The sequence below is a fragment of the Pseudopipra pipra genome, chromosome 7, assembly GCF_036250125.1.
Source record: "Pseudopipra pipra isolate bDixPip1 chromosome 7, bDixPip1.hap1, whole genome shotgun sequence".
NCBI lineage: Eukaryota > Metazoa > Chordata > Aves > Passeriformes > Pipridae > Pseudopipra > Pseudopipra pipra.
The window spans coordinates 27703889-27728390 of record NC_087555.1 but is presented as its reverse complement, the minus strand read 5'-3'; the positions used below and the strand labels follow the sequence as shown (position 1 = coordinate 27728390).

Below are 24502 nucleotides of genomic sequence, written 5' to 3'. Positions count from 1 at the left end.
ATTCCAGTAGTCACTAAATTCAAGAGCTGGGGTATCAAAACACTGCAGGTTCAGGGCTGGGAGGGGATGAAAGCTGGGCAGTGGCATGGTAAGCTGGAGGAGCAAGCAAGGTGGGAAGCAGCAGGGAAAGAGATGCAGAGAGGTGCAGACATGGACCAGATCCTGAGGGCAGATCTGAGGGAGATCTGAGAGGATTGAACATTGGTGTGGGGATGTGGGAAATGGGTGTTGGAGAGATGTGTCAGATGTGACACAGCCATTTCTCTGCATCTGATTGTCTTCCCTTGGGACACATGTTGAGGATATTAGCACTTTCAAGTGAATAGTTTGCTTGCAGCTGTGAAGACACTGGGCTTGGGAAAACAAATGGGAAGTGCATGTTTGTGGGGAAGAAATCTGAATTTTTGATCCCTGCCCAGTGTCTTCTTCCTATGCTACTTTTGGGTGGCAGCTTCTCTCCCTTAAAAGGTAATAACATCCAAGTGCTACAGAAGGGTTTAACATTTAAAAGACTATTCCTATAGTACTTCTGAAAAGTCTCTTTTCATGTTATGCCAGTACTAACCCACTGAGGAGAGAACAAGCCAGTGGCAGGAACACCACAGCAATGGAGCTCATGGAAGAGTCAGGCAAACCATAGAAAATGCTTATTCATTCATTACACTTTAAGTCTGCCTTGGCTCCATACCCGTCATATCCCAGAAAAGCAAAAAAAGACCATTCCTCTTCATCATGACTGTAATACAATCAACTGGCTGCAGCATTACTCTAACCAATGTTAACTAACAGAGTCTATGTCTGACATCTATAATTTCATGTTAACAAATTAGGTAGACTCCTGCATTTCCTGGTACCTTGAATGCCCAAGAAGCTCATAACTTTTCTTTATATGCAAAATGTCAGGGAAAGGGCAAACAATGTTATGCCAGAAGACCATAGCCAAATCACTTGGTTGGAATGTGCTGTAAATCACAGGGTGAACAGAAAATGAATCTTTGTTGCAGGACGGTGACTTCCAGCATTAATGCTTCTGCTAATATGCTTCTTTTCTATTGGGAATGCCCTCTTCCCATAATCCAAGGTCCTAGAACTTAAATCCTATAGCTAAACAAGACACCAAGGAACAAAAACCTATATCCAATTAATTACAAAAACCTGCAATGTCCTGCTTCTCTCTTCTAAAGTGCAGGGGAAAACCGCTGGTGTTCAGGCTTTGGACAGATGATGTGCTTGCTCTAAGCAGCAGCAAGCTGCTGTAACTAACTGGAAGTAACCAAAAAGCCATAGTTTATAAAGAAAGGGGAATAAAACAAAATGGGAACAGGTACAGCACAGATCTCTACAAAGCCTTTCCAGACACAGCAGTCAGAGGAGCTCTGTCTGTATATAGAGGTGATTGTGATAGCTGCACAGAAACATCTCACACACACACACACACGCCAGGTATCTGCCTCTGGTGCATCACAGCACAAAGGAGGAAAAGACGTGCATTCCCATAATAACAAAGCTTTTGGTTGGGGCTCCCTGGGTTTTCTGCAGGAATTAATTTTACTGGCATTTGACACATTTTAAACAGCAACAGCACTCACGGTAACCTCCAAAGGGAAATATTCCTGAACAATATATAATAAATACATTGATTTCTAATAATAACCATCTGCCCTAAATCTTCTTGCTGACAGGTTTAGTTGGACCAAAGGCCCTTTTCACATCTACTTCATGACAGTTCCCATCACTACATAAAGACTTTGAAGTGCCCTAACGTGCAGTAAAATGCGAGATAACCTAGAAAACTGTCAATATTTCTTCACTTCTAAAAGGAAATGCTAATGGCACTCAAAGAGCTCAAGATGTAATGTATGATCTGATCCAGCAGCCTGGCTGATCTAACCAGCCTTTCCTTTGCTACAAGTATGCTGAAAAGCAAGCAATTATATGGTGAATAGCAGAACTAGGTAAAAGTTTTTCACTGATAGGAGTGCAGGGAATAAACCCTTTTTATTCCAAACAAGCTTTTCGCTTGGAAGTGTCTGGAGTTTTCTGTACAAATAAGAAAATTAACAATAAATCAGCACTTCAACTTTAATTTCTTCTAATTTTAACCTATTATTTTTTTCTTTTCTATTTTTTTTATCATTAAAAAGAAAGTGAATCTGAATGAAACACAAATGTTTTAAAAATCTGGGCAACATCCAGCTAGGATTTAATTTTCCATAGGGAAAAGATGAACACAGTTCAGAGAAAGCAGAGTCTCGCTCCAGGTGACTGCAATAACCAACTGGCATTTCTCTACCAGCTCTAGCCTGAAATGTAAGACTGAGAAAGCCTCTAGAGCAGGAGAAAGCAAATGCTATAAACAGAAGCTCAGCCTTATTGCAAAACCCCAGCACTGCTCACTGCACTGTACAACTTCAACATGCTTCAAAAGGAGCCAGGATGCTTCCCCCACCCCCCAAATCATCATCTCATGGTAAAAAAGATGTGTTTTATATCTCATCCGCCAACATAACCACCCGAAAAGCCTTTCTTCCAACACTCTTTTGCTCCCAGGTCTGTTGGTGTCACTGACTACAGCTGCTCTCCTATTCTTCCATTTTTTCAATGGCACAGGAAAATAGAACACATTTATCAAGGAAGGAATAGGGATCTGATGTTCCCCAGCTGTTTACTGCTGAAAGTTTACACTAGTGCTTTTCAACCTGTGGTTTGCAAAACCCTTGGGAATCACTAAAACTCTTTCAGGGGCTGTGAAAGACAGCAAAAAAACCCTGCGAGCCTCTTTTTATGAGTCAAATTCACTATACCACATTTAACAACTCTGCTAGAAAATTTTTAGGGAGGCCATAGACTGTAACAGCTTGAAAACCCCTCATCGACCCATGCTTCTCAAAATCAATAAAAATTACACACAAAACATTCTTAGAGTAATCCCTGACCACCGCCCAAATCCATCCAACATTCACTGACGTCAGCTAGTGCTGGATGCATGTGTGTTTTAGGCAACTCCTCTACGTCGGCGCAGAGGTAACCCCATCTCCCATGTCAGCAGCCCTGTGTACCTACAGCAATACCTCCTTCCCAACACTCTGCAATGGGAGACCTGCGGGCCTCATCTTTCATTCTCTTATCTCATGCAGCTATTCCTTATGCAGACACATTTCTGTATACAAATCCCATTATACTTGACCCTCAGTTCACCCTGTTTCCATTACAACGCTGTAGACTCAACCAGACTTGCTCCAGTGCCAACTCTGTGCTGTCATTCCTTGCGCAGAGTGGTAATAAAGAAATCACTGTTTTAAGCTGACAAAGAACAGATTTCTTACTAAGTAAACACTGATGTTTTGGTAGGGAAATTAAGTTATAAAATTGTGTCTACAAAGGGAGAACATACAGATGGAGTTTGTTAAGAGACAGCAATACAGTCAACAGTGGTTAATTCAATTGCCTGCTACTTATCAGATTTTTTTAAAAAAAGGCTTATCCAGCTTTTGTAAATGCAAATGCAGAAAAGCATTTCAAAGAGCCGTTGTCATCGTAGCTGGAGAGTGATGTACACACACACATGGCCTTTCGAGGTCAAAGAAGCCACCCTTGCGCATCCGCCGTGGCTGTGCTGGTGTCCAGTGGGTCTGGTGCTCTCCAGCCTGGCAGGAGAGGAGGTCTGAGAACAGATAGCTCATCACCACACCACCCCCCTGCAGTAGCTTCTGCCCTTAGGGCTGTGCCATGGCCTCATTTGCCCTGGCCACTGCTCTCTGCTGCCTCTCTGCCTGCATGGAGCCCCACATCAATATTAGATACAGCAGATCTTCCTTCAACTCAGGTTAAAACTGGGCACTAGGCTCAGCTGGGTACAAGTAGGAAATTCAGTATCTCCAGTCCTTAGCTGATCCTTAAATTATCCCAAACTGACCTTAAACGTTGCATCTGTCGCACAGCCACTCTTTACCCTCCCCTTTCCAGGGAACTGCAGCTGGATGTGGGGTGCTGCCTGAAAAGCAGGAGTTTTTTTACAACATCAGTGCGGCAAAGGCCCCCAGACATCCTACTCACGCTCACAGTTCTGGTGATTGTCCATACTGCTGACCCAGAAGGAGAAACGGGAGGATCCTCATCACTCCACAACCTCAAAAATCACCCTTCTTGCATCTCACCAAACACCACTTCATGCTCCTCTTGTGGCATTTAAGTGGTGAGAGGGATGAGACCTCCAGCCCCGTTTCTGCACACTCTCAAACTATGCAGAGCCAAGGAAGAGACAGCTGCTGTCTTTGAATGGTCAACTGCAGGTGCTCAACTCACAGGTTATAGCCATTGCTTTCCACAACAGCAGCCAAAGTCTGTCTGAGATGGTACTCTAGGTAGTCTGAATGAAACCTCAATGCAATGGGGACAGTTTAAAATGACTAGAGAGTTGTGGGGTTTTTCTGAACATTTTATAAGGAAGGATAGAGAAAGTGATTTATTTTTTGTATTGGATAAGGTTCATTATGGGATTCAGCACGTTGCATGATGTAAAGCCTCAGGTGAGCCAAAAGGTGTTAACATTGTGTGCCCTTTAAATGATGCACTTATTCAGTAAAACGAGATGTGCTTAGGTTGGAACTATGTAAATACACTCATTTTATTAATATAAGGCAAAAAACTAAAAAAAGAGATATTGCTGGATAATTAAGTCACCAAGTATTGGTTCTATTTAAAATTCAAGAGAAGGGATATTAAACATACTCAAATTTTAATGAAAACATTTGCAGCAATTTTAATAATTTAGCACAAAATATTATTTAAACATTTCTCTCTGGTTTTTGAAAAGGCAAACACAGGGCCTTTGTACTGTGGTCTGGAAATGAGAAATCAGAACTGCTCAGTTGCAGTGGACTGCTTTACCTGTTTTAGACAACACAGTGGCAAACAAACCAAGCCTGGAAATCAAAGCTAAGCTGAAATCCCAGCAGTGAGGTTTTCCATGCGGTAGCAGCTTTTGAAAGACCCATCAGTCATCTTTTTGCACCTTCAAGTACCTTTTGCAGCCCAAAGTGACTTCAGTGGGGTGTAAGCTCCCACATAGTTGCAGGAGTAGGCTGCTGATGGGATTTTGATATCAAATACTTCTGTCTCAGAGTTTACTTTGAAAAGGACTTAAGGTCCTATACTTTGCATGTTTTGGGGTTTTTTTGTTTAGTTGTATCTGCTGTTTGATTTGTTAAAGTAAGCAAAGGATGTAATAGGTGAAAATAATGTGAATTTTTAAAATGTTTTACAATTTAAATAATCGGTAGTGTTATTAGTAACCAAGGAAATCCAACTATCCAGATCTGAACTGCTAAGATTCACAATTCCCTTTGTGCACATCACATTACAGTACATGTTTTAAAGCTGTTCATAATCTAACAGGAAAATAATTTCTCTTACCCAGCATGCAGTACCCATTTGGTACTCATGAAAGCTGTAAGGATTAATCAACCATTCATGCCTGCTATAAAAGAGTTTCTAGCCAATAAAAAAAAGGTACAAGAATGCACAAGCCATTTTCTAAGGTCAGTCACAGAGCATCTGAGGGACAGAGCAAGTGCAAGAAGAGTTATAAGGACCTACTGGTACGAGATAAACTTTTAATTACAAAAGTCCCACTTGAAAGCTCTCATTCTGCTGTTCAATGATACAGGAGAAAAGTTTCATGAGCCAAAAATTAATATCAAATGCAGCCCATGCTATTGTACCCATGGATTTTTACCAGATTCCCTGGCTACACCATCTCCATCTTCTACCTTCAGACTTCAGGAAGAACTTCTAAAAGTCTACAGTTTCATTTTAATCAAATATTTGTTCCTGGATGCCAGTGGCTCTTTCAGCTGAAACTCAAATTTGATCAGGGGAGTGCAGACCATGATGCACTGCAGGCAAGGAGACTAACTTTCAGCCTAGCTTTCACCCAGTGAGGATGATAAGGAGGAGGAGATTAGACTGAGATCTTGCACTGGTAAGTAAGGAAGACTACACACACACAACACATGTACGCACAAATCCTTACTGCTCTGAAAATTCACAGATTGCAGCAATTTCACTGGTGAGCATGTGAACCACAAAATTGCCCTACCTGGGAGAAAAGCCACCAATGAACACGAGGCTGGAAGGGTTGGGGTTGGGTTTATGAAACACAAAGCAATTAAGTCAATCACAGCAACCAGATCCTGGAAAAAGGCCAGTTTGGCAATGTAGTCAAAAACCAAATGAAGGGATAGGAAACCACTGCACCTAGTGCAAGATCTTAGGAGGAAGCACAATCTACTCTTCAGTGCAAGGCACCTCAAGGAATTTTCTATCCCTTCATTTGTGCTATTTACTCACTGAGTCACCCTGGGAAAGGTCATTCACCCAGTATGCTGCACCAGAGTGACATACCTGAAGCAATGTGACATCTGTGCAGAAAAGCCTAAGTCTGCTCACCATCCATACTTATCAGAAACTGTCACACCATTCACCAGAAATGTGAATCCTGCTCTGCAAGCAACGAGACACCAGGATGATAGGATTCTGTGGTCCATCAGCACATCAGGACTTGAAGGGAAAGAAGTTACAGCTTACAGAGCTCCTACTTTCTTCACATTTGGCAGAAGCTTGCTCATAAAACAAACAAACAAACAAACAAACAACTCTTTGAAGAGTTTCTTATTCTTGTGGTAACACTCGTCTGGGCACTGACAGGATTCAAACCAGACACAGTCGAGGGAAGTCTGGAGTCATACCAGGTTTAGATCTCACATGCCAAGAGAGGTCAAGACCTAGCCAAGCCCTGAATTGATGACTTGCAAAGAAAATCCCAGGACACAGAGGAAGTGGTGTTAGTGGGAGAGTGCCTTTCCCTCTGACTCATTAGGAAACACCATGTGATGATGCTCTGGTGAGGGATATGAAGTGGTTGTCATTCCTATCTGCTATAGCCCAAAAGACCAGTGTATCTGTCCTGTGGAACTCTTAAAAGACGTGGTTTTAAAACTGGCTAAATTCCATTTTAGTCTCTTACATTCTGGTCATCACATCCCCTGAGGGAGGGTTTGAATTTCTCTAACTTAGCCTAAAAATTGGCTTGGTTATGTGTGCATGTACAATACCTTTTCCAAAGATGGACAGAAATCTATTTGGACGTTGGAATTTTACTATTTTTTCAAGTGAATAAAGTGGTTTGGGGTCTGCTGACACTGATTTCATTATGACTACTTCTCTGTTTAGAGACTTCTACTGGAAACAATATACAAAAAGGTAATAACCAAGCATTAACACGTACTGGATAAAATTTTGCAGATACCCCAGTGTTCTTCAGTTCCTAGCAATACTTCTTACAGAGATATCAGCTGGGCTGGAGGACTAGGAAAAAAAAGAAAAACTAGAAATAACTTTTATATAATTTCTCCCCTGGGAACAAACTGCAAAATCTTTCTCACTGGTCTACAGATTATAGAATTATTCACCCTGACATGGTCCCTACAACAAACTAATTCTCATGCTGTACTGTGATCCCCAAGAGATGCTATCACAAAATGCGTGCCTTGTGATCAGGGTAATACAGCAGCAAAGATCTCATTTCAGTTACTCCCAAAGAACTAAAAACATGATTGGTTCCCTGAGGGTCTTTTCAAACAAGCAGGACCAACACAGTCTGACCTGACCAATGGAGCACCTCAAACACTGCTAATTCCTCGAAAATTTGCTCTTCCTAGGAAGCAAACACCGGGACATTTTGTCCACACAGTAACTTGGTGGTTAGGCTCCTCCAAATTGGCCTGTTTGACTCCAGTTTTGGGATCTCTGTGATGATGCTGGACTCCCAGCAATACTATGGGAAAGTAACCACCACAGCTCTAGAGTCCCTCTTCATTGGACCTTGACTTCTACTTCGCAAAAATTATCTAAAGAAACATAACTGAAGTGAAGCCTTTCATGAGAATGCCGGCAAATAATCCATTACTGTAACAGGTCTGAAGTCAACAACCAGGTTCAGATCAGCACAAGAAAAATTGCTAATGTGAACTATTTTTACAGCAGAAATACACAAGCAGGATTTAGTACCATTTATTCTATGTTATCTTCAGAAGAACACCTCTCTTCAGGACAGTATGTGAAAATGAAGTCAACAGACCTAAACAGGCATTTCTAATTAAGCATATACTTACATGTTTTCCTAAATAGGAAGAGGCTTTAAAATGGTTCTCTAGCCTAGACTACTTTCTGTGTGACCCTCTGCATCATCAGCTCATGCCATAGTTCTTACCATGCTCTAAGGTGTCCCCCCCAAGTATCAGCTAAAAAAAATCATCAAAAAGCTCACATTCTCCTGATTCACTATCAGCTACCACTATCAATTCTATCAAAAACCAACCCCACACATACCAACAAAGTGAGTGCAGGGAATGCAGTAAACTTGCTCTTGAAGTGGAACACAGCCAGCTGATATCATCTAAACCTTGAATATGGTTTTTTTCCATAGCACATCCTCCCACAAGATTTGCCATGTGCATGTTTGCCATTTGCTCCAACAAAAGAGAGGAGACAAGGCAGAAAACATACCCATTGGTCCTACAGGAACTGCGTAACCTGGACATGCTTGCAGGATTCCAAGCATGCACAAGCCATCTCATTAATATGTTTGTGTTTTTTAAGTCCACTCCATCCATTCTATTAATTTTTAGGTACTTAACTCCTTTAGTAGAGTTGGCTTTAGTGTCCTGAGTTTCAATGGAGGCTGAAGGAGTTTGACATAAACTGTGATGTTTGAAAAACCCACTGAGGCTTTGCATTACTAGCACTTGACAAGCCAGCTCTAAGAGTCAACAGTATTTGGAAACCTACAACACTCACTCTCAAATATTGTTAGCCAGACCCAATACAATGAGATTTATGATCTAAAATAACACAGAGACCTTTAAAAATTTGACCCTTGAGAATGCTCTAGATTTTATCTGTTAGTTGTCTATTTAATATCACTGGTGAAACATAAAAGAATGGGAAAGAAAAGCCTCCAAGGCAGAAAATTGTGTAAAATCACAAATTCTCAAAATGGTCTGGCACACAGAAGAACATCATACATACGTGGTTTAGTGTCAAAGCCAGGGATTTAGAAAGCCCACTTAAATGCACGCACTCCCACAGGAGTGCTGTGCAGATCTGAGATTTGCCAGAGTAACAGCACCCAGTTCTGCCCTTTGGTTTGTGCAGATGTGTCTGTACGGCGTCAGCTCCATGCAGGGTACGCAAATCCAGAGTTCTGCCAAATAGGGTCCTTTTTTTTATTAGTATTATTTTTTTTAACTTTCCCCCAGCCATCTGGGTGGTCTGAGAATCAGACCCAAAATACCTAGGATCCCTTGAACCACATGTTCTAATCCCAGCAGAGTTGACTCAGTCCTTCATCCATCCAGGGTAAATTGACTTCTCTGCTCTTTGCTGCGTGGGGGGAACTTTTGGATGAGATTTGAAAATTTCCGCTCTGTATGGACATTAAAAATCCTACATTTTTTTGGCCAGTATCACAAGCCAGCATTCCTACCATTAGTTTTTATCTCTCAGCACCTTGTGTGATTTGTTCCCCTTGGCCACTGATAACTGGGAATACAGATTAACTAGCACCTGAAAAGGGATGTGCCACAGGCTTCATTCCACAGGCCAATGGGATGGATGAGGTTTGGCCATTTATCTTCACACACACTGGAAGGATTTCAGAGAAATGCAGTGAAAATGAGGAGGCTGAGCAGACTGATATTCGGCTATATGCTGCAGGCTGCAGCCTGGCCAGAGAAGGGAGGAAGGATATGACAACATGCAGCAAATATCTGGTGGGATGTGTTACACAAGGAGGTGTGCTAGGAGTAGGAGGGTGAAATTCAGGGAGAGAAAAAATGGAGGGTGGACCAGAAAGGTGAACTGTATGGAGAGCTTCATATACTGAGAGAGGATTTGCTACAGGATAGAGTAAAAGTTCAACCAAGAGATACAAGACCAGAAAGGGGGAACCCACACACTCCTGTGCTGTACAACAGAATGTGCTACAGAGAAGCAAAACACCGCAACAGGTTCCATCATCTCGTCTTCATGACTGTAAGAAGCTGGTGAGAGGTGAAATGTCATCTAGAGAGGGGATTTATTTAGGATTAAGAAAAAGAAGAGGCCAGGAGGGGCAGTGGTCTCCATTTAGCTGAGAGAAAACTTGAGAAACAAATTCAGAACACTGGAGTTTAAAAGGGCAGGAAGTTGGCACTGAACATTTATCCATTTTCACAGATGCTGAAAGCAGTGGAGAACGGGCAATCCTATTGAGATAGCTTCTGAAAGACACACGCTCTCTGTTTAGAAACTCTTTAGAAAGCAGCAGGAGAAGTGAGTTCAAATAATTTTTTTTCTAAAGCACAAGCTTAACAGCGGATAAGGTGGAAGCATGAAGTCACTTTTAATCTACTATAAAGTGAGGTAAGCAAAGGGATTATCACTTAAGACTCGCTGACATGAAGCTCTGAGAATGACATTTAAAAGCAATGGTGGATTATAGAGTGACATCATATTAAATGAACACATGCCAGAGGTTTACATAAAAGACCTCAAAGATCATGCTTTTGTTCTCAATACTAAAATGTCTTAGCCATTTTTACACTTCTGGTGGTGATTAGGCTAAATTAGAGCTGCAGTTTTTCACAGCACCAGCAACTTGGTGGCCCAGATCTTCACTAAGTACTAGTGGGCACGACTCCATCTGAGCTCACCAAGGCCCTTCACTCCAGTTCAGTGTCACCAGCGTTCAGCATCTGAATCCAGCCCAAATGTTTCTAAGTCCGATCTGTGTTTCATTGCATAGTTTAGTGACTCTGAACCCTGAAGTCACTCTGGACTTCAGGTTTGAGTCATTCAAAGTATTCTGACAGCTGTTTAACTAAACACACATGACGAAAATACCCTGAATTTAAGGAATGGCATATATGTGCAGATTTCTCCCATAATGGAATATGCTTGAAAACTGTTAACAGGGTTCAAAAGAGAAAGCTGTAGGGTTTTGTGTTTGGTTGGTTTTGTTTTGTTTTGTTTTCTGTTTCTTTGTTTTTGTTTGGTTTGGGTTTTTTTTTTGGTTGGTTGGTTGGTTGGTTTTTTGTTTTGTTTTTGTTTGGTTTTTTTTTTTTTTTTTTCTGTAGAATAGTTTATCAGATTGGAAAAGCCTACAGAAACATTCTATCCCTGATGAGTGTTTTGGATTATGTCTGCCCCATTTTCAAAAGACCTGATCAGCCTGTCCTCCCAGTGAGGCCAGAACATGCTAAGTGTGTACCTTCTCAGTTTCTGCACAGGTAGGCAGCGCTGTGGACTTCCTTCCTGATGTCTGAAAACATGCTACAAGCCCAATCTGGGAAGCCAAAGGAGTCGCAGACTACCTGACTTTGCTTAGCTCTCAAGACATCAGAATGCCATGATGGTATTTTAGAGATGGGAAAAATAAAGCACAGATGGAATTAAAGTAATTTTTCCAGCTCCCAAAGCATGACAGCAGCAGCCCAGTATTTAATTTGTGGTCTCCTGGAGATGGATCAAGTGACCATCAAGTATTAATCCTGGTATTGACAATCCCCCAAATCACCTCATGTATGTTACCAAAGAGCCACCTAAAAGCAACACACTCCTGCTAATTACAGAGGTTTGAACCAGCCTTCTGGAGGGGACCAGCCTCTGCAAACCATTGAAAACTCACACATTCTTATTTTCTTAAATAAATAAAATAAGCATGTGGGAAAGAAGGGGACAAAATAAATTGGATGTGGGAGCCCCCAAACCTGTTTCCCAAATGAGCAATGTATCTATTTGGTGAAAGTCGTAAAACTTTGCAAAACACATAAGAAGGCCTCTCTGAGCAGCTGTTTGCTTTGACTCCGAAGGGAGCTCGCTCTGTCTCCTAAGCAGCACAGAACCATCAATCACGGCCTGCCAAAGATTTTCTACTCCAGTAGCAAAGTAAATATGAAAACACATAGGTTTTATTGGTGTGTACATTCTGTGGCTCAGACGAGCAGCATCCTTGCTGCAGGAACAACCACTACCAGGGGTCCCATCCCAAACTGCCTGACAGGATCCCAGCTGCTGCCTCGTGGGAGCTGTGTCCCAAGGAGGCTAACTGAAGGCACTTTATGCATGCCAAATAATATACAAAAGCGGCTCCAAGAGCGGTGCAAACAGCTCCTCTCTGCCATGGAGCCATGAATCCCCCTGTGTGGAGGGGTTGACAAAGAGGTCCCAACAGAAAATGAGGAGCACCATCAGGTAAGCCCTAGCAAGGCTCATCTGAAGCGTGGTCAGGGCCACAGGGCACTCGGAAAATTTCACTGCAAAACTCCAACACGCCTTCACTGTGTGCATTGGAAGGGAGACTTTTCAAAGGATTTCTATCCGGCAAAATTGATGGGGGTTTGTGTGTGTTTTTGTAGAATGGGAACAGCAAAAGGCACATCTGTGACAATAACAAATTCCAACTCTAAAGTAAGAGACACTAGTGTTTCTAAAAGCAGTTATAAGATGATGATGATTATTTTTTGTATGGCTAAACAACATATTTTCCCTTAACCTCACTTGGCCTCCCTTGGCTGAATCTCACAAAAAACAACAAAGGAAAGAGAAAACCAGCCTGAAACAGATATTCAACATGGAAAATCTTGGGCTCGACATTAAATTTGGCAAATTTGTAAACACTTGAGACATGGTCTTGTTATGATGAAAAGTTCAACAGTCACCTTGCCTGCCTGTGAATTACCCTGCCTGAACAGCTCGGGAGCATTGGAACTGGTCCTGAAAAGGTATTCTGTAATTTTTAACACAGTAAAAACAAAACAAACTTCAACAAGGAGGGGTAATAGGATCAGATAAAGAAAAAAAGTGTAGGCTGGATATCAGGGAAAATCTGTAATATAATAAGATCTCAGGGAAATGGAAGAAGATCCCTGATTAAATGAGATAAAATCCCTAGCAGAGGGAAATTAAGGGCAACTCCACGTTATCATGGAGATGGAATCTTCTCTATGTTTAGGTCTTTGGGACAATTCAGTCCTCATGAAAGCCATGGAATTTGTGATTATCAGCTATGGGGGTTTTTTTACTATTTTTATTTGTGGACAGAAGAGCAACAACAATATTTTGTTAATAAATAATGTCAGAACTGCATCCTAAAACCAGGATGTTGGTAGAAAAACAAGGTTGCTTTTGTTTGTTACACTGCGTAATGCCTGATGGGTTTTAACCACAGTTTAGGAGCTACTGTTAAAAAGCTGCTTGCTGAGTCAAGCCTAGGCATGCTGTTTACAAGGGTTAGCCCCGAAGGCTCTTGCATTGGCAGGGACTTTTAAGCTGAGCTAAGTAGTTTTTAGCTATTTTTGTTGTGCGTTAAAAAAAAAAGTTGAGTGTAGCTGAGCACACCAAATAGTGGGGAGTGCAGGGGAGCTATCAGTAATCACCTCTGATATCTGCCAGCAGTTTTCCTCTGGAGTCAAGGGTTTGGTCTTGCAAAGCTGACACTGAGTCCCCTTAGTTTAAAGTAGATAGGAGTTATTGCAGAGACCAGGCCCCAGTGGAATAGGGTTTTTCTGAAGAAGTTCACTAAAATACAAAGTGTCCTTTTTGTTTTAAAAGAACCTGTTCAATCTTATAAAGTGAATTTTTCTGGTTCAGCTTTGGACCTGCAGACACACCCTGGCTGATGACTTTCCCTCCAATAGCGCTGACCTATGTTCTACCTACAACCAGTGGTAAAGAGTGAAATTCTGACAAATCAATAAAAGCTGCATGCAGAAAACAAATGTAACACCCACCACTGCTCTTCCACAGAGCCTGCGGAGAGCTCAAGGATCATTTGAATGAGGTACTTTATTTTTCCAGACAAGCCAAGCAAGCACCATGATTCTGTCAAACTATCATTGATGCCAAAAAAAAGTCCAAAAATGAAAGATGTCCAAAAATGCACCACCAAATAAGTAAAAACAACAGAAAAGTTGTACAGAAAAGTAGGTTGTCCTAAGGACTGCAGAAACACTGGAGGAACACCCTGAAAAAAATAAAAAAAATATACTTCAAGGAAACACCAACAAAATCTGCTTCTGGATGTACATAATAAATCCTCAGTGATTTGGAAGAAGACTCAAGCCCTGAAAATTATTTGTCATGCTACTTAACAGCGATATCACTGAGACAGAAGGAATGACAACACTGAAGAGAAATGCAGCAAGTCTTTCAGGCCCATCTTGGTACACGGGTCTTTTATTACTTGAGTTTTCCACATTCCTATCTACGTTCCCAAGAAAAGGGTCCCACAGGTGGTCCTGCTCAAGAGAGCCTTGCAACTGGAGTTCCCTCCAGTTAAGAAAAATAATGTATGTTCTCATTAGGCCAAATGCAAACAGTGATGAAGGGGAATGCACTGACATGTCACATCGAGCAATCAGGAAACAAACCTTTGACATAATGCAGCAGGCAGATAATAAGACCCCATAGTTAGCAACAAATGAGACTGCACTTAATTTGCTGTGCAATGTTCACATAATTAGATAAATTTGGTACCGTCAAGACAGCAGACGGCTAGAATATGGACTTGATGAATTGGGGACTCTCTGTCAGGCACCGATCACATTAATCATAAAGCCAAAAAGCAGTGACACAATTTTTCTTCCAAACATTTGCCACAATTTTCTAGAGTGAAAATATGTATGTGCTCTTTTTTCTTTTTTTTTCACATGTTGTCTGCTTTTAAAACAAGAAGGATTGATTTCTGCACCATCAGATGGAGTACAATTTCTGGAGGCTCAACTGTCTCCGCAAAGTCCACCCACTCTACTGAATACGAGCCACGCAACCACTAAGTATGTTCTAGCCCAGCTCTACCACCATGTTCTGGATGATTTCACATTGGAGATCCTCCAGCAAGGAGGGTGAGTGCTTTGTTATGACCTCCAGAGACTGGACGAGAGAGAAGAAAGACAAAAGAAAAGAAGAATAAACACTAGAGCAGTAAAGGGCAGGACATGAGGTTAAGATAGTTGCAGATAAAATTTAAAGAGGAAAAATGATTGAGAGACTAACTCCACAGCTGCTGAGAATTTTCCCAATGTGGTTGTGCCACAGCACAGGGGATTTGGAAAATAGCCAAACAGAAGTGGCGGTCCCTTGACCCTAAAAAACAACCGCAGCCAAGAAGTACTTGGCTGCTCAGCTTTGGTGCTTCACCAGCCACAAAGGCACCTTTCAGGGCAGTGCCCAGGTAGTTGCAAAGAAGATTATGTTTCCTCTTCTAAGATGCACAACCAAGTTTTCTCTCCAGTACCCTGCAAGTTGGTTTTGTGAGAGGAGCTGCTGGGAAGGTGAGGAATCACAAAGAAGAAAGGCAATAGTTGTTTGCAAATAGTTATTTGCCAACAACTGTACCCAAATACTAAGCAGGATACTTGGTCCACTGATAGACAAATGTGATCAATGCTAACACAACAGATTATTAATATTGGTGCAGATGAACTAAAGCCTGATCTGCCAGTGCTATACATTGGCCAGGGTTGAGAGCTGGAAAACTTCGAAAAGATAAAATAAAATACTGGCTTCCCTTACTGGGAATATGATTCACAGGTACATAGCATCAGCTGGCAAGCTCTTAGTTGCATTTTGGAGAAAAAAACTGCTGTGGAGTCCCAGCATAGATAAAGTGCATCCAATGCTTCTCATGAAGAGTGAAGGGGAGCACTGAGCACACAAATAATGTGTGACAACCATCAGAACATCTGCTACCCTCTCTTCTAACCACTGATTTTAATACTACCCCTTTCAGAAGTCAGTACGTGCTTTATTAGCCAGAGCTCTGCTTTATTAACTATCTCCTATTATGTTGTTTTATTATTCTATCTTTTTCTACAATTTTTGCATGTACTTGCATGCAAGATCAGAACTATTTCATTCATCTCTCTTATCCCCCCCCAATTCCCATGTTACCAACCTGCTTTGTCATTTCTCTTTTGCACTCTGTACGTAAGGAGCTGCTCTGCCCCTTCAAACATCCAGTCAAACTGACTGACAGCCAAAAAGACAATGATTTGTCTTCTGCTAGGATCCAGGGGAGTGCCCTATCATTTATTTCCTGCAGTATTTTGGAAGTGGAATAAAGTCCTGGTAGCTGTGGGACTCCACAGATCTCCTGGCTGCTGCTGTCTGCATTACTTGCCGCCGAGGGACTGTTCCCCTGCTCACACCTATCCAGAAAAAGTACAAGTAGCCACGGCAAAGCTGGGTGAGCACTGGCCAGACAGTGAAGCCACAGTAGGACTCCAGAGGACCAAAGGAGAGTTTTGTAAGTGATGAGTCCTAGTTGTTCTTCTCTTGCTCTACTTACAAAAGGTTTCCAGTCCTTACTGGTTCCCCTACGGCAAGTGCTCTGGGACCTGTCCCTCACCAGATGTCTGGGCACTGCATTACAGCTGCGGGTTGAAGGATTTTGGGATGGCTGTGGGACCACCAACCCCATTACACTGCTCCTCATCTCCCACAGGGATGGTGCATTTCAGAGACAAAAAGAAACCCTTCCAGCCACATGGTTATTACAACCTCTGCTCACATCTCTGCTGGCTCCATTTTCCTTGCCCTGTTCAAAGCTTACAGGAGGTGAACCCAGATCTCTCTATAAACATCTCCTTCAAGACATCAAGGACTATTGACCGGTCATGTCCTGGATGAGGAGATTAACCATGAATCACCCTCTCAGTGTACAGGTCCTGACTGACACCTGTGCTCGCTGCCCATCAGGTGCCCTGGGGAGGCGAGGCTTTCATGAGAAGGCCACCACCAAAACCCAGAGTCCTGCCCCTCCGGAGTGGACACCCACATGAGAATCTGGCGTCTTACCACATTTTAGAAAACACTGCCCAGCCCATTCGGGACGTTGTCCAGTGAAATCAAACTGAATTATGGCATTCCTGGCAGCCTTTTGCCACTGTCCTCAGAGCTGGCAGGCAGGGAGGAATGGTACACAAGGTCTCCAAAGGAAGGGACCGGTGCTTGAGTCTTTGCCAAGATGGTGACAGAAATGACCCAGGCAAGGCATGATGTGAGAAACACGGCGGGTGCAAAAACACAAGTCAAGCCTGTTCCTGGGACCTGAGCTGGATAACAACAAAGAAGCCCTGTACTCCCATCCTGCTATAGGCAGGGCACTTCTATAGGCTTAACAGAGCTGTAAAGCATTCCTGCCAGGGAGGTCAGTATTGTCACTGGATGGGGACAATGAGGTGGAGGGTGGCCAGTACGGCCAGCTTGCCAGAAGGACAATAAGTCCCTGGGACTTTAGCAGTGGGATTCTGCATACTGCATGTGGCTGACACTTTAGCAAAGCATGGAAGTGGAGGTGCAAGACTTACCCGTGGATAGCGTGGATAGAGTGAGGTTCGTAATGGTATCGTCCTTCCTGGTGGCGCATGTCAATTGGCAAAGGAGCGTGGAAGGCCGGAAAAATGTGCTGCGGCACTGTTATGGGGAATAGAAGAAAAAAAAAAGGGACTTCAAAAACTTTTCCTTCCCTTTTAAAACAATTTCAAAGGCACTAAATCTCCATGAATTTCAGAGCAAGAGCAGTGCAAGACAAGGGGTCTTCATGATATCAGCGCTATCATACACCAGAGAAGTGGAATGAATAAATAATCAAAGTCATGCGGAGAAATCCTACATCTTCGACATAAAAGATCTCCAACAGGGTTTTTGACAAAGACAAGCAGCTAAGCGCTCTTTGAACTTGAGGAGATTATAGCAAGCACCAAGGAAAACTAGACTTGCAACGCAAATCAGACTCAACAGAGCCTGGTGGGATCCAGACCTGCATCGTCCCTCAAGCCTGGAGTGGCAGCAAACACTGTTCCTGAAGGTCTGTACACACAAGTTGAAAATATTTACCTAAAAATATAACAGCAAGAGCAGTGCTAATGCAGAACGTCTAGGCAGTCAAAAGAGGCTCAAAAGCGCCTACTGCCAGGTTCTGAGAGAGAAGCCCAAATTGCTCTCACTTGTAATCACTTGAGGCCCTATTTTTTATTCATTTGAGAAGCTTGTTTCATCTTTGATGGAAAGATAAAGTGGTCTCAAAAGGCACCGAACACCTACATTGACTTATTAAATCTACAGGTTTTAATATTTATTATTGACCCCAAAAGTTAACAGCAAGAATATTTGAGTGAGTTGAGCTGATGGAAAATTCATCAGGTTATTTCTCCTCGCCACCCCCAACAACGCTGCCTGGCTGCCTGGGCCCTTCCTGCTAAAATTACAGAAGCTAAAGAAATACAATTAGCAGAGCCTTGACAGCAATACCATACGACCGCAATAGCGATACCGTACAATCACCCTCTGATAGGGCTCAGCGCATCTGTAAAGATGCCCCTTTCTAGATTTGTGGCGGCGATTGGCTTAAAGATAAAATGCTGGTCTTCCTCTGCCTTTACAAACAGACAGAAGTTCTTCGCTAAACATAACTTAATATCGTTGAAGGTTTTCCCATTCCTTCTCTGGTTTCTTGGCCTTTCTGTCTAACTGGAGACTAAAAGCAAAACAAAACCAACCTCCTAAGTGAGCATTTCAAAACCCAGTCTGTGCTCCATATTTCACTGTGACTTGCCTCCGCGACAGGTACCATCTCTCTGTAGAGTGGGGAAGCACCATCCAAAACCAAAGTGTCAAGGCTTGGGCCAAATCTCTCGCTGATGCTCAGCAAACTCCAGTAAGCGCCAAACTCTTTTTCTATGAAAGACTTAAAAGTCAGCCTTTTGCATCTGTGACTCCAGCTGCAATAGAGCTACTCTGACTCCGTCCGGTGGGGATGTGCTCCTCTTGGGTCCGTCGCGTAAAGCCTGCGTGTAATCCTCATATACGCCTTTCCCAGCATATCAGCCAGAGGATCTGAGGCTCCTACTCCCATTGCAACGTACAATCCCTGAGCACAGTGCAGCACAGGCGCCGTCAGCCAGGCTGCCGGGAGAGGTGAGAGACTACACAAAAACAACCTTCCTGCCAACTCTGCTGAAAGGCATTAAGCGAAGGTAGTCGGGATGGAAAGTATTTAAGGCTCTGCAGCAGACTTGCTCTCTGTGCTCCAGCAAAGGGCTGGCACTTCATACTACCTGATACACTGGGAGCATTTTTGCAGCTCGCCTAATGTCAGGACACAGTAGAGTAACTGTTAACCACCTCCCCCACTTCTGCTCCCCTCCCCTCCTCTTCCGAAAGCAGCTCAGGGAAAGAATGAACTCGCATCCTTTAGGATTTGCTTTGGCGGGAGGAAGATTCACCCTTTAACCATTCTGAGTAGGGATGATCTGTTACATAAGGACACTTGTAAGGAGTCTTCATTTTAAGAGGTAACTAGTGTTTTTCCAGGTCAAAAATACACCACATTTGAGCTGTCACACACCATCCCCTGCTCCTGCAGCACAGTAAAGCCTCTGGTCTCCCCGAATCATGCTCAGCTGAAACTGCTGCCCAGGCCAGCAGACAACCTAAAGCTACTGGCCTCCTCCCTGGGGACACTGCTGTCCCCAGGAGCTTTTACATTGTCACATACAAAGCATGGTCACAAAATTAACTGGCCCTGCACAGACATCCAATGGCAGACAACATCTCTTCCAGCCTGAGCCCCTGGGCTGGGCTTCCTGCAGCGCTCACCCCCATATTTATGCCATACAAATAAACCCAAAGGAGCAGCATCACTTCTGTGGTCCTGGGATCAACTTACAGCCCTGCTCATGGCACCCCTATAGGTGAAGTTTACCAACCTCCCAAAACAAGGTGGCCACTCTGCCAGTAATGGACAGGTCCAGGGCTGAGTTAACCCCCAAAGTGCAGGAAATTGTGAACTGACATGGGCTGAAACTGTATTTGCCATTATAGTTGAGTTTTAATGATACAGATAATCATATCCTAATCCTATGGCCCATTCCCTAGAGAAATTTAATTTATTAATAATGATTAAACTACTAAAACCAGGTCAGACTGAATATCTTAAAAGCCAGGCCAGTTATGTTTTACTTTGTAACTGTGCATTTGTACATGATTGATTGCTGAGATAATATTGGAAATTTTTGTGCTAAAAGAGTCTTTCCCTGTCATCCAGGAAAGCTGGGAAATAAAAAACACAGACTGTTTGCTGCCTGGCCTCCTTTCCTAGCTATCTATTGATATAAAAATGACATCTCCCCCTCACACCTCTGCTTATTAATGGGAGAAAAATTTCCATGAACTTTCTCCCTCCCACTGACACTGCGGGTTTGTTTTTAGCATTTCAACCTACTTGGTCCATGGGAGGGGCAGTAATACCTCTGCCTTGGGCATCTGTTTCACACTCCCATTTCCAACCCCACCATGTGCCCTGTGCTCGGCTGCCACTAATGATGAGGAGAAGGGTTGTTTTTTGTGACGTCCCTTTGCAATGTTCCAGTTCACAACTTCCCTTCTGCTTCCCTGCCTGGGAGCATCAGCCAAGCCTACAGGATCCAGTGGCTGGTGCTGTTCCTTTTTATTCTCTTCCAGGTGCTTGGTCAGAAATAATGAATGGTTTTATAGGCAATCAACTACCAATTCATAAACGTCAGCCTGGCTCTGCTTCTTGTTCCCACCCCTCCAGAAGAGGACTGAGAGCTGGCAGCAGGACAGGAACACATGCCGTTAACAAAGATGGATGTTTTACACATAGGAGTTAAAAAGACAATTATATTCAATTACTTCAAGTAAGTTACGGTGATGTATTCCTGAATAGCCACAGGAAGGGTAATATAATGATTAGGGCAATGAATTTGCCAACTTTAATCTAATCAAGACGATCTTTTGTTTAGCATTATCTGCTTTGCAGTGGCAGAGGATTTACCAAACCCAAGCAATCTTTGCAGATTTAACCCCAAAGCTGCCCAATTAGCATTAATGATGATTGTTTTACACAAGAGGGAGGAAGGTTTTAGCAGGAGGCCTGGGGAAAGCTGTCCCCCAGGAAAAAGTCAGGCCACACTAAACCATGTAGTACAATACACTGAGGCATAAAGGCACAACAAGGCATCCCCCAGAAGTCCCAAGCACTGGAACCATGGATAAACATTTCCTCTGGTTCCTGCTGAAGGAAGAGAAACTGAAGAACACATCAAAACCAGCACCCAAGGGGAAGGGACAATGAGAAAACAGGGTGTTTTCTTTAGAAATAACACAGTTCTACAACAAGTTGGAGGTACACAGCTCCCAGGGTGAAGCACGGCGGCAGAGAGGCGAGGCACAGTCAGGAGGCCCCACCTTCCACCCCGCCGCAGATCCTGCAGGAATGTGTCTGCTCCACTGTGCCATTTGATAAGGGGAAAGACGCTGCTACCTGTCCCCACTTGTCGGAGCTGATTTTCTGGCCAAGGTTTATGAGCAAGACACAGACCTCCCACTGCTGTATTCTCATCCTCATCTATTCAAAGGCCAGCCAACCCTCTGGCTTCAAAGAGAAAAGATATGAGGCAGAAGCACAGGTTTAAAGGGGATGTCCCTTTGCCGAAAATCCCAGGAATCAGGGTGGGAGGCATCAGAAACAGGCATTTTTTGAGGATGATGCAGGCTTTTGATTATCTCCACAGATAAACCTGTGCTTCAAGAGAAACACAGACTGCACATATGGGTTTGTACAGCAAGCAAAGGAACCGTTTTGACATCGCTCACAGAAGAACCTCTTTTTTAGCTGCCCAAAAAAGAAAATTAGGAAGGGTCGAGTAAGCTTTTTCTGTTCCAAATACTTCAGCTTACACATGTGATTATGTATAAAATAAAATTATGGAAAAAGAAAAGAAATCAGACACCCATCACCCCCCCTCCCTCCCCGGTGCTGAATTGGGTTCCATTTGAAGTTTGCTTTTACAAAAAAAATTCAGAAAGGCCTTGAGAAAGGATTTAAAGAACGTCCACTGTTGGCTCTTGTAACTGGGGTGCTGCAGCGAGACTGTTTGGGAAGAGATCTTGAGAAGCGTCCCCACACACACCCTTGCTACCACCAAATATGTTCTGGGCTCCCCTTGCTTTATCTGAAGTACATGAAAGTTGCACAGGACACCATGTGGGCAAAAAAAATATGGTTTTCTTATCAATGTCCAACAGTCTTCTGTGGGAACAAGCAGTTAAGGCTCTAAGTGGGTTTCTTTGCCATCAGAAATAGTGCATAAGCATTTTTACAATCAACAAGGAAAGTAATTTGTTGAGGAAAAAAGTAAAAGATCATTGTCTAGATAATTCAGTACCTGTAGTGCTTTTCTCAACAAATTTGCAGAAACACCCCTAAAAAATTAACATCTTATAAAAGAGGAAACACAAATACTGACTTCTTGAGGTGCATTTTGGCTTTATTTCCTATGGGGTTAGTGATGCATGGGACGCACCTTTCATAAAGGGATCACAAGCTACCTTGCAAAGACTAACAGAGCTTTGCTTCTCCTTAGGAAGGGAAGCAAACATGCATTTGAAACACAGCCCCGTTTTTTTACCAGACAGGGGCTGAAACAGGGTAATGCAGAATAACTTGCGCAAATCTACACAGCCAAACAAAAGCAGGTTACCCAGTGAACCTCAATCAAAGCAGGCAGAAATTGCAACTTTATCTCTAAAAGGCTTCAAGAGCCCCAGGGTACTGGATGGATTAGTGTTAGTGGGAGAAAAACTTTTCCAGACAACAGTTCACACACTCCTGTCACTGCGATGTCATTAGCAACTGTGCACAAGCAGCTGACACAGGAAAAAAAGAGAAAGGGATGTCCTAGAGGATGCTGGTGAGAGTTCACCAGTGGTTCCACAGCAGCAGCGCTGCGCTGTCACTGGGCACACCCCTCTTACTGGGGAAGGTGGGATGCTGCTGGTGAGACACAGCAGCTTACAATAGCTTTTGCCTCTTTTTTTTTTCTCCCAGGTCCAGCTTCTTTGAAAATGATAACAGGGGAGTAACTGCTGTCTGCACTACAGGGAAACCTTTAACATGGGAGGAGGCTTTTCCTAGTTTTCCCAATCTCCAGAGAAAAGGCCCTTCTTGCTGCCTACACTTTCTCCTGGATGTCCAAATCTCACTCTCTTCTCAAGAACAAGGTTAAGGTACAACAAACATGAAGTGTTCTTCACTCAGTCATCCCCCAGAGAAGCCCAAAGCATCAAGTGAGAAAGAAATTTTAAGCAGTATTCGTTTTTCTTATTAGACTTTTTAAAGCCTCAATTTTACTCATCCACAGCATACATTTAAAGGGATGTATTTTGGCATCCTATGAGTATAGTGGTTGTGAAACAGCAAAGACAGGCCCATGCTTTGCTCCCCAGCTTTTCTGTGGTGATTTTCCTCACATCAGAGCTCTCCTGGGGTTGTTGGGTTCTGAGCATCCCTGGACAGCCTCAGCATGTGAGCAGTGGAGGCAAATCCAGCCTCGAGCAACTGAGTGTGTGTGTGGCTACTTGACTCCCTTTGATAGTCCATCCTGGGCGTTTCAGTGTTGTATTTGGATGGCCGCCCCTCTGGTAAAGTGCTGCAGGACTGTAGGTGTCGGCAAGGGAGATGTTTTTGTGTTTGTGTGACGTCCCTAGAATAATGATCTAGCTGTTTAAGTGAGCTGAGCGAATGAATGAGCACAAGAAAAACATCTTCACTGAAAGCGCAGCCAAAGTTAATGCACCATTAATAATGGTCTGGGTGAATTATTGGAAGGGATAATAGGCCTGGGGTCAGGGAAGGTCTGAGACAAAGAACAGGGAAAATTGGGTCACAGAAACATGACAGAGCAGATCACGTTGATGCGTCTGTGGGATTCTCCTCGGATGAAGTCATATACCACCACACAGAATATTAAGGGCTTTGCAAGGACAGCCATTCCCAGAACTACCACTCAGATCGATACAGGGAGAGGGGGAGCAGCAGACACACAAGGCTACAGTAGCTGCCTCTTAGTCCCCCACAAGTCCCCCTTTGAGAGATTCACTTTAATGTTGTTTAAATACTTTGCAAAATACACCAACTGCGCGCCTTCCTCAAAAAAGGATATTTATGTGGTTGCCAATTACACCAATCTGAGAATTTTCTAAGCAGAGAGATGTGTCTGGGGGAGTATTTGCCTTCCCTGAATGGCAGCACCATGCATTTCTCAAAAACCCATCTGAGGTGCTTCAGCAGCTCTGCTTTTCTCTCTCCAAAATTGCAGCAGACTGGCCATGGAGTCACAACCTCTTCTCCTGCCCCGTCACCTGCCTGTCTTCACAACATTAAATTACCGAGTAATCTCGCTTTGTCAGAATTTCCCTTCTTTAAAACGGAGATAATAATACCTCCCTACCTCAGAGGTTTGGTTAATGTTTATACAGCACTTTAAAAATGATGTGGTAATTAAGCGCTCAGTATTATTATATCAACGTGTATAATGATTCCAGCAGACAGCACTATAAACAGGGCTGTACTATGCCTGCTTTCCTTTTGTTTGGC

The 24502-nt window shown here is 43.2% G+C and overlaps 1 protein-coding gene across 1 annotated transcript in view; it reads right to left on the bottom strand.

Moving 5' to 3' along the window:
* GLI2 (GLI family zinc finger 2) overlaps positions 1–24502 on the bottom strand; it is a 212876-nt gene that overhangs the window by 49509 nt on the left and 138865 nt on the right. The window contains exon 7 of the mRNA XM_064661338.1: positions 17412–17517. Coding sequence (XP_064517408.1) covers positions 17412–17517 — 106 coding nt within the window. The remainder of the gene's footprint in view (positions 1–17411; positions 17518–24502) is intronic.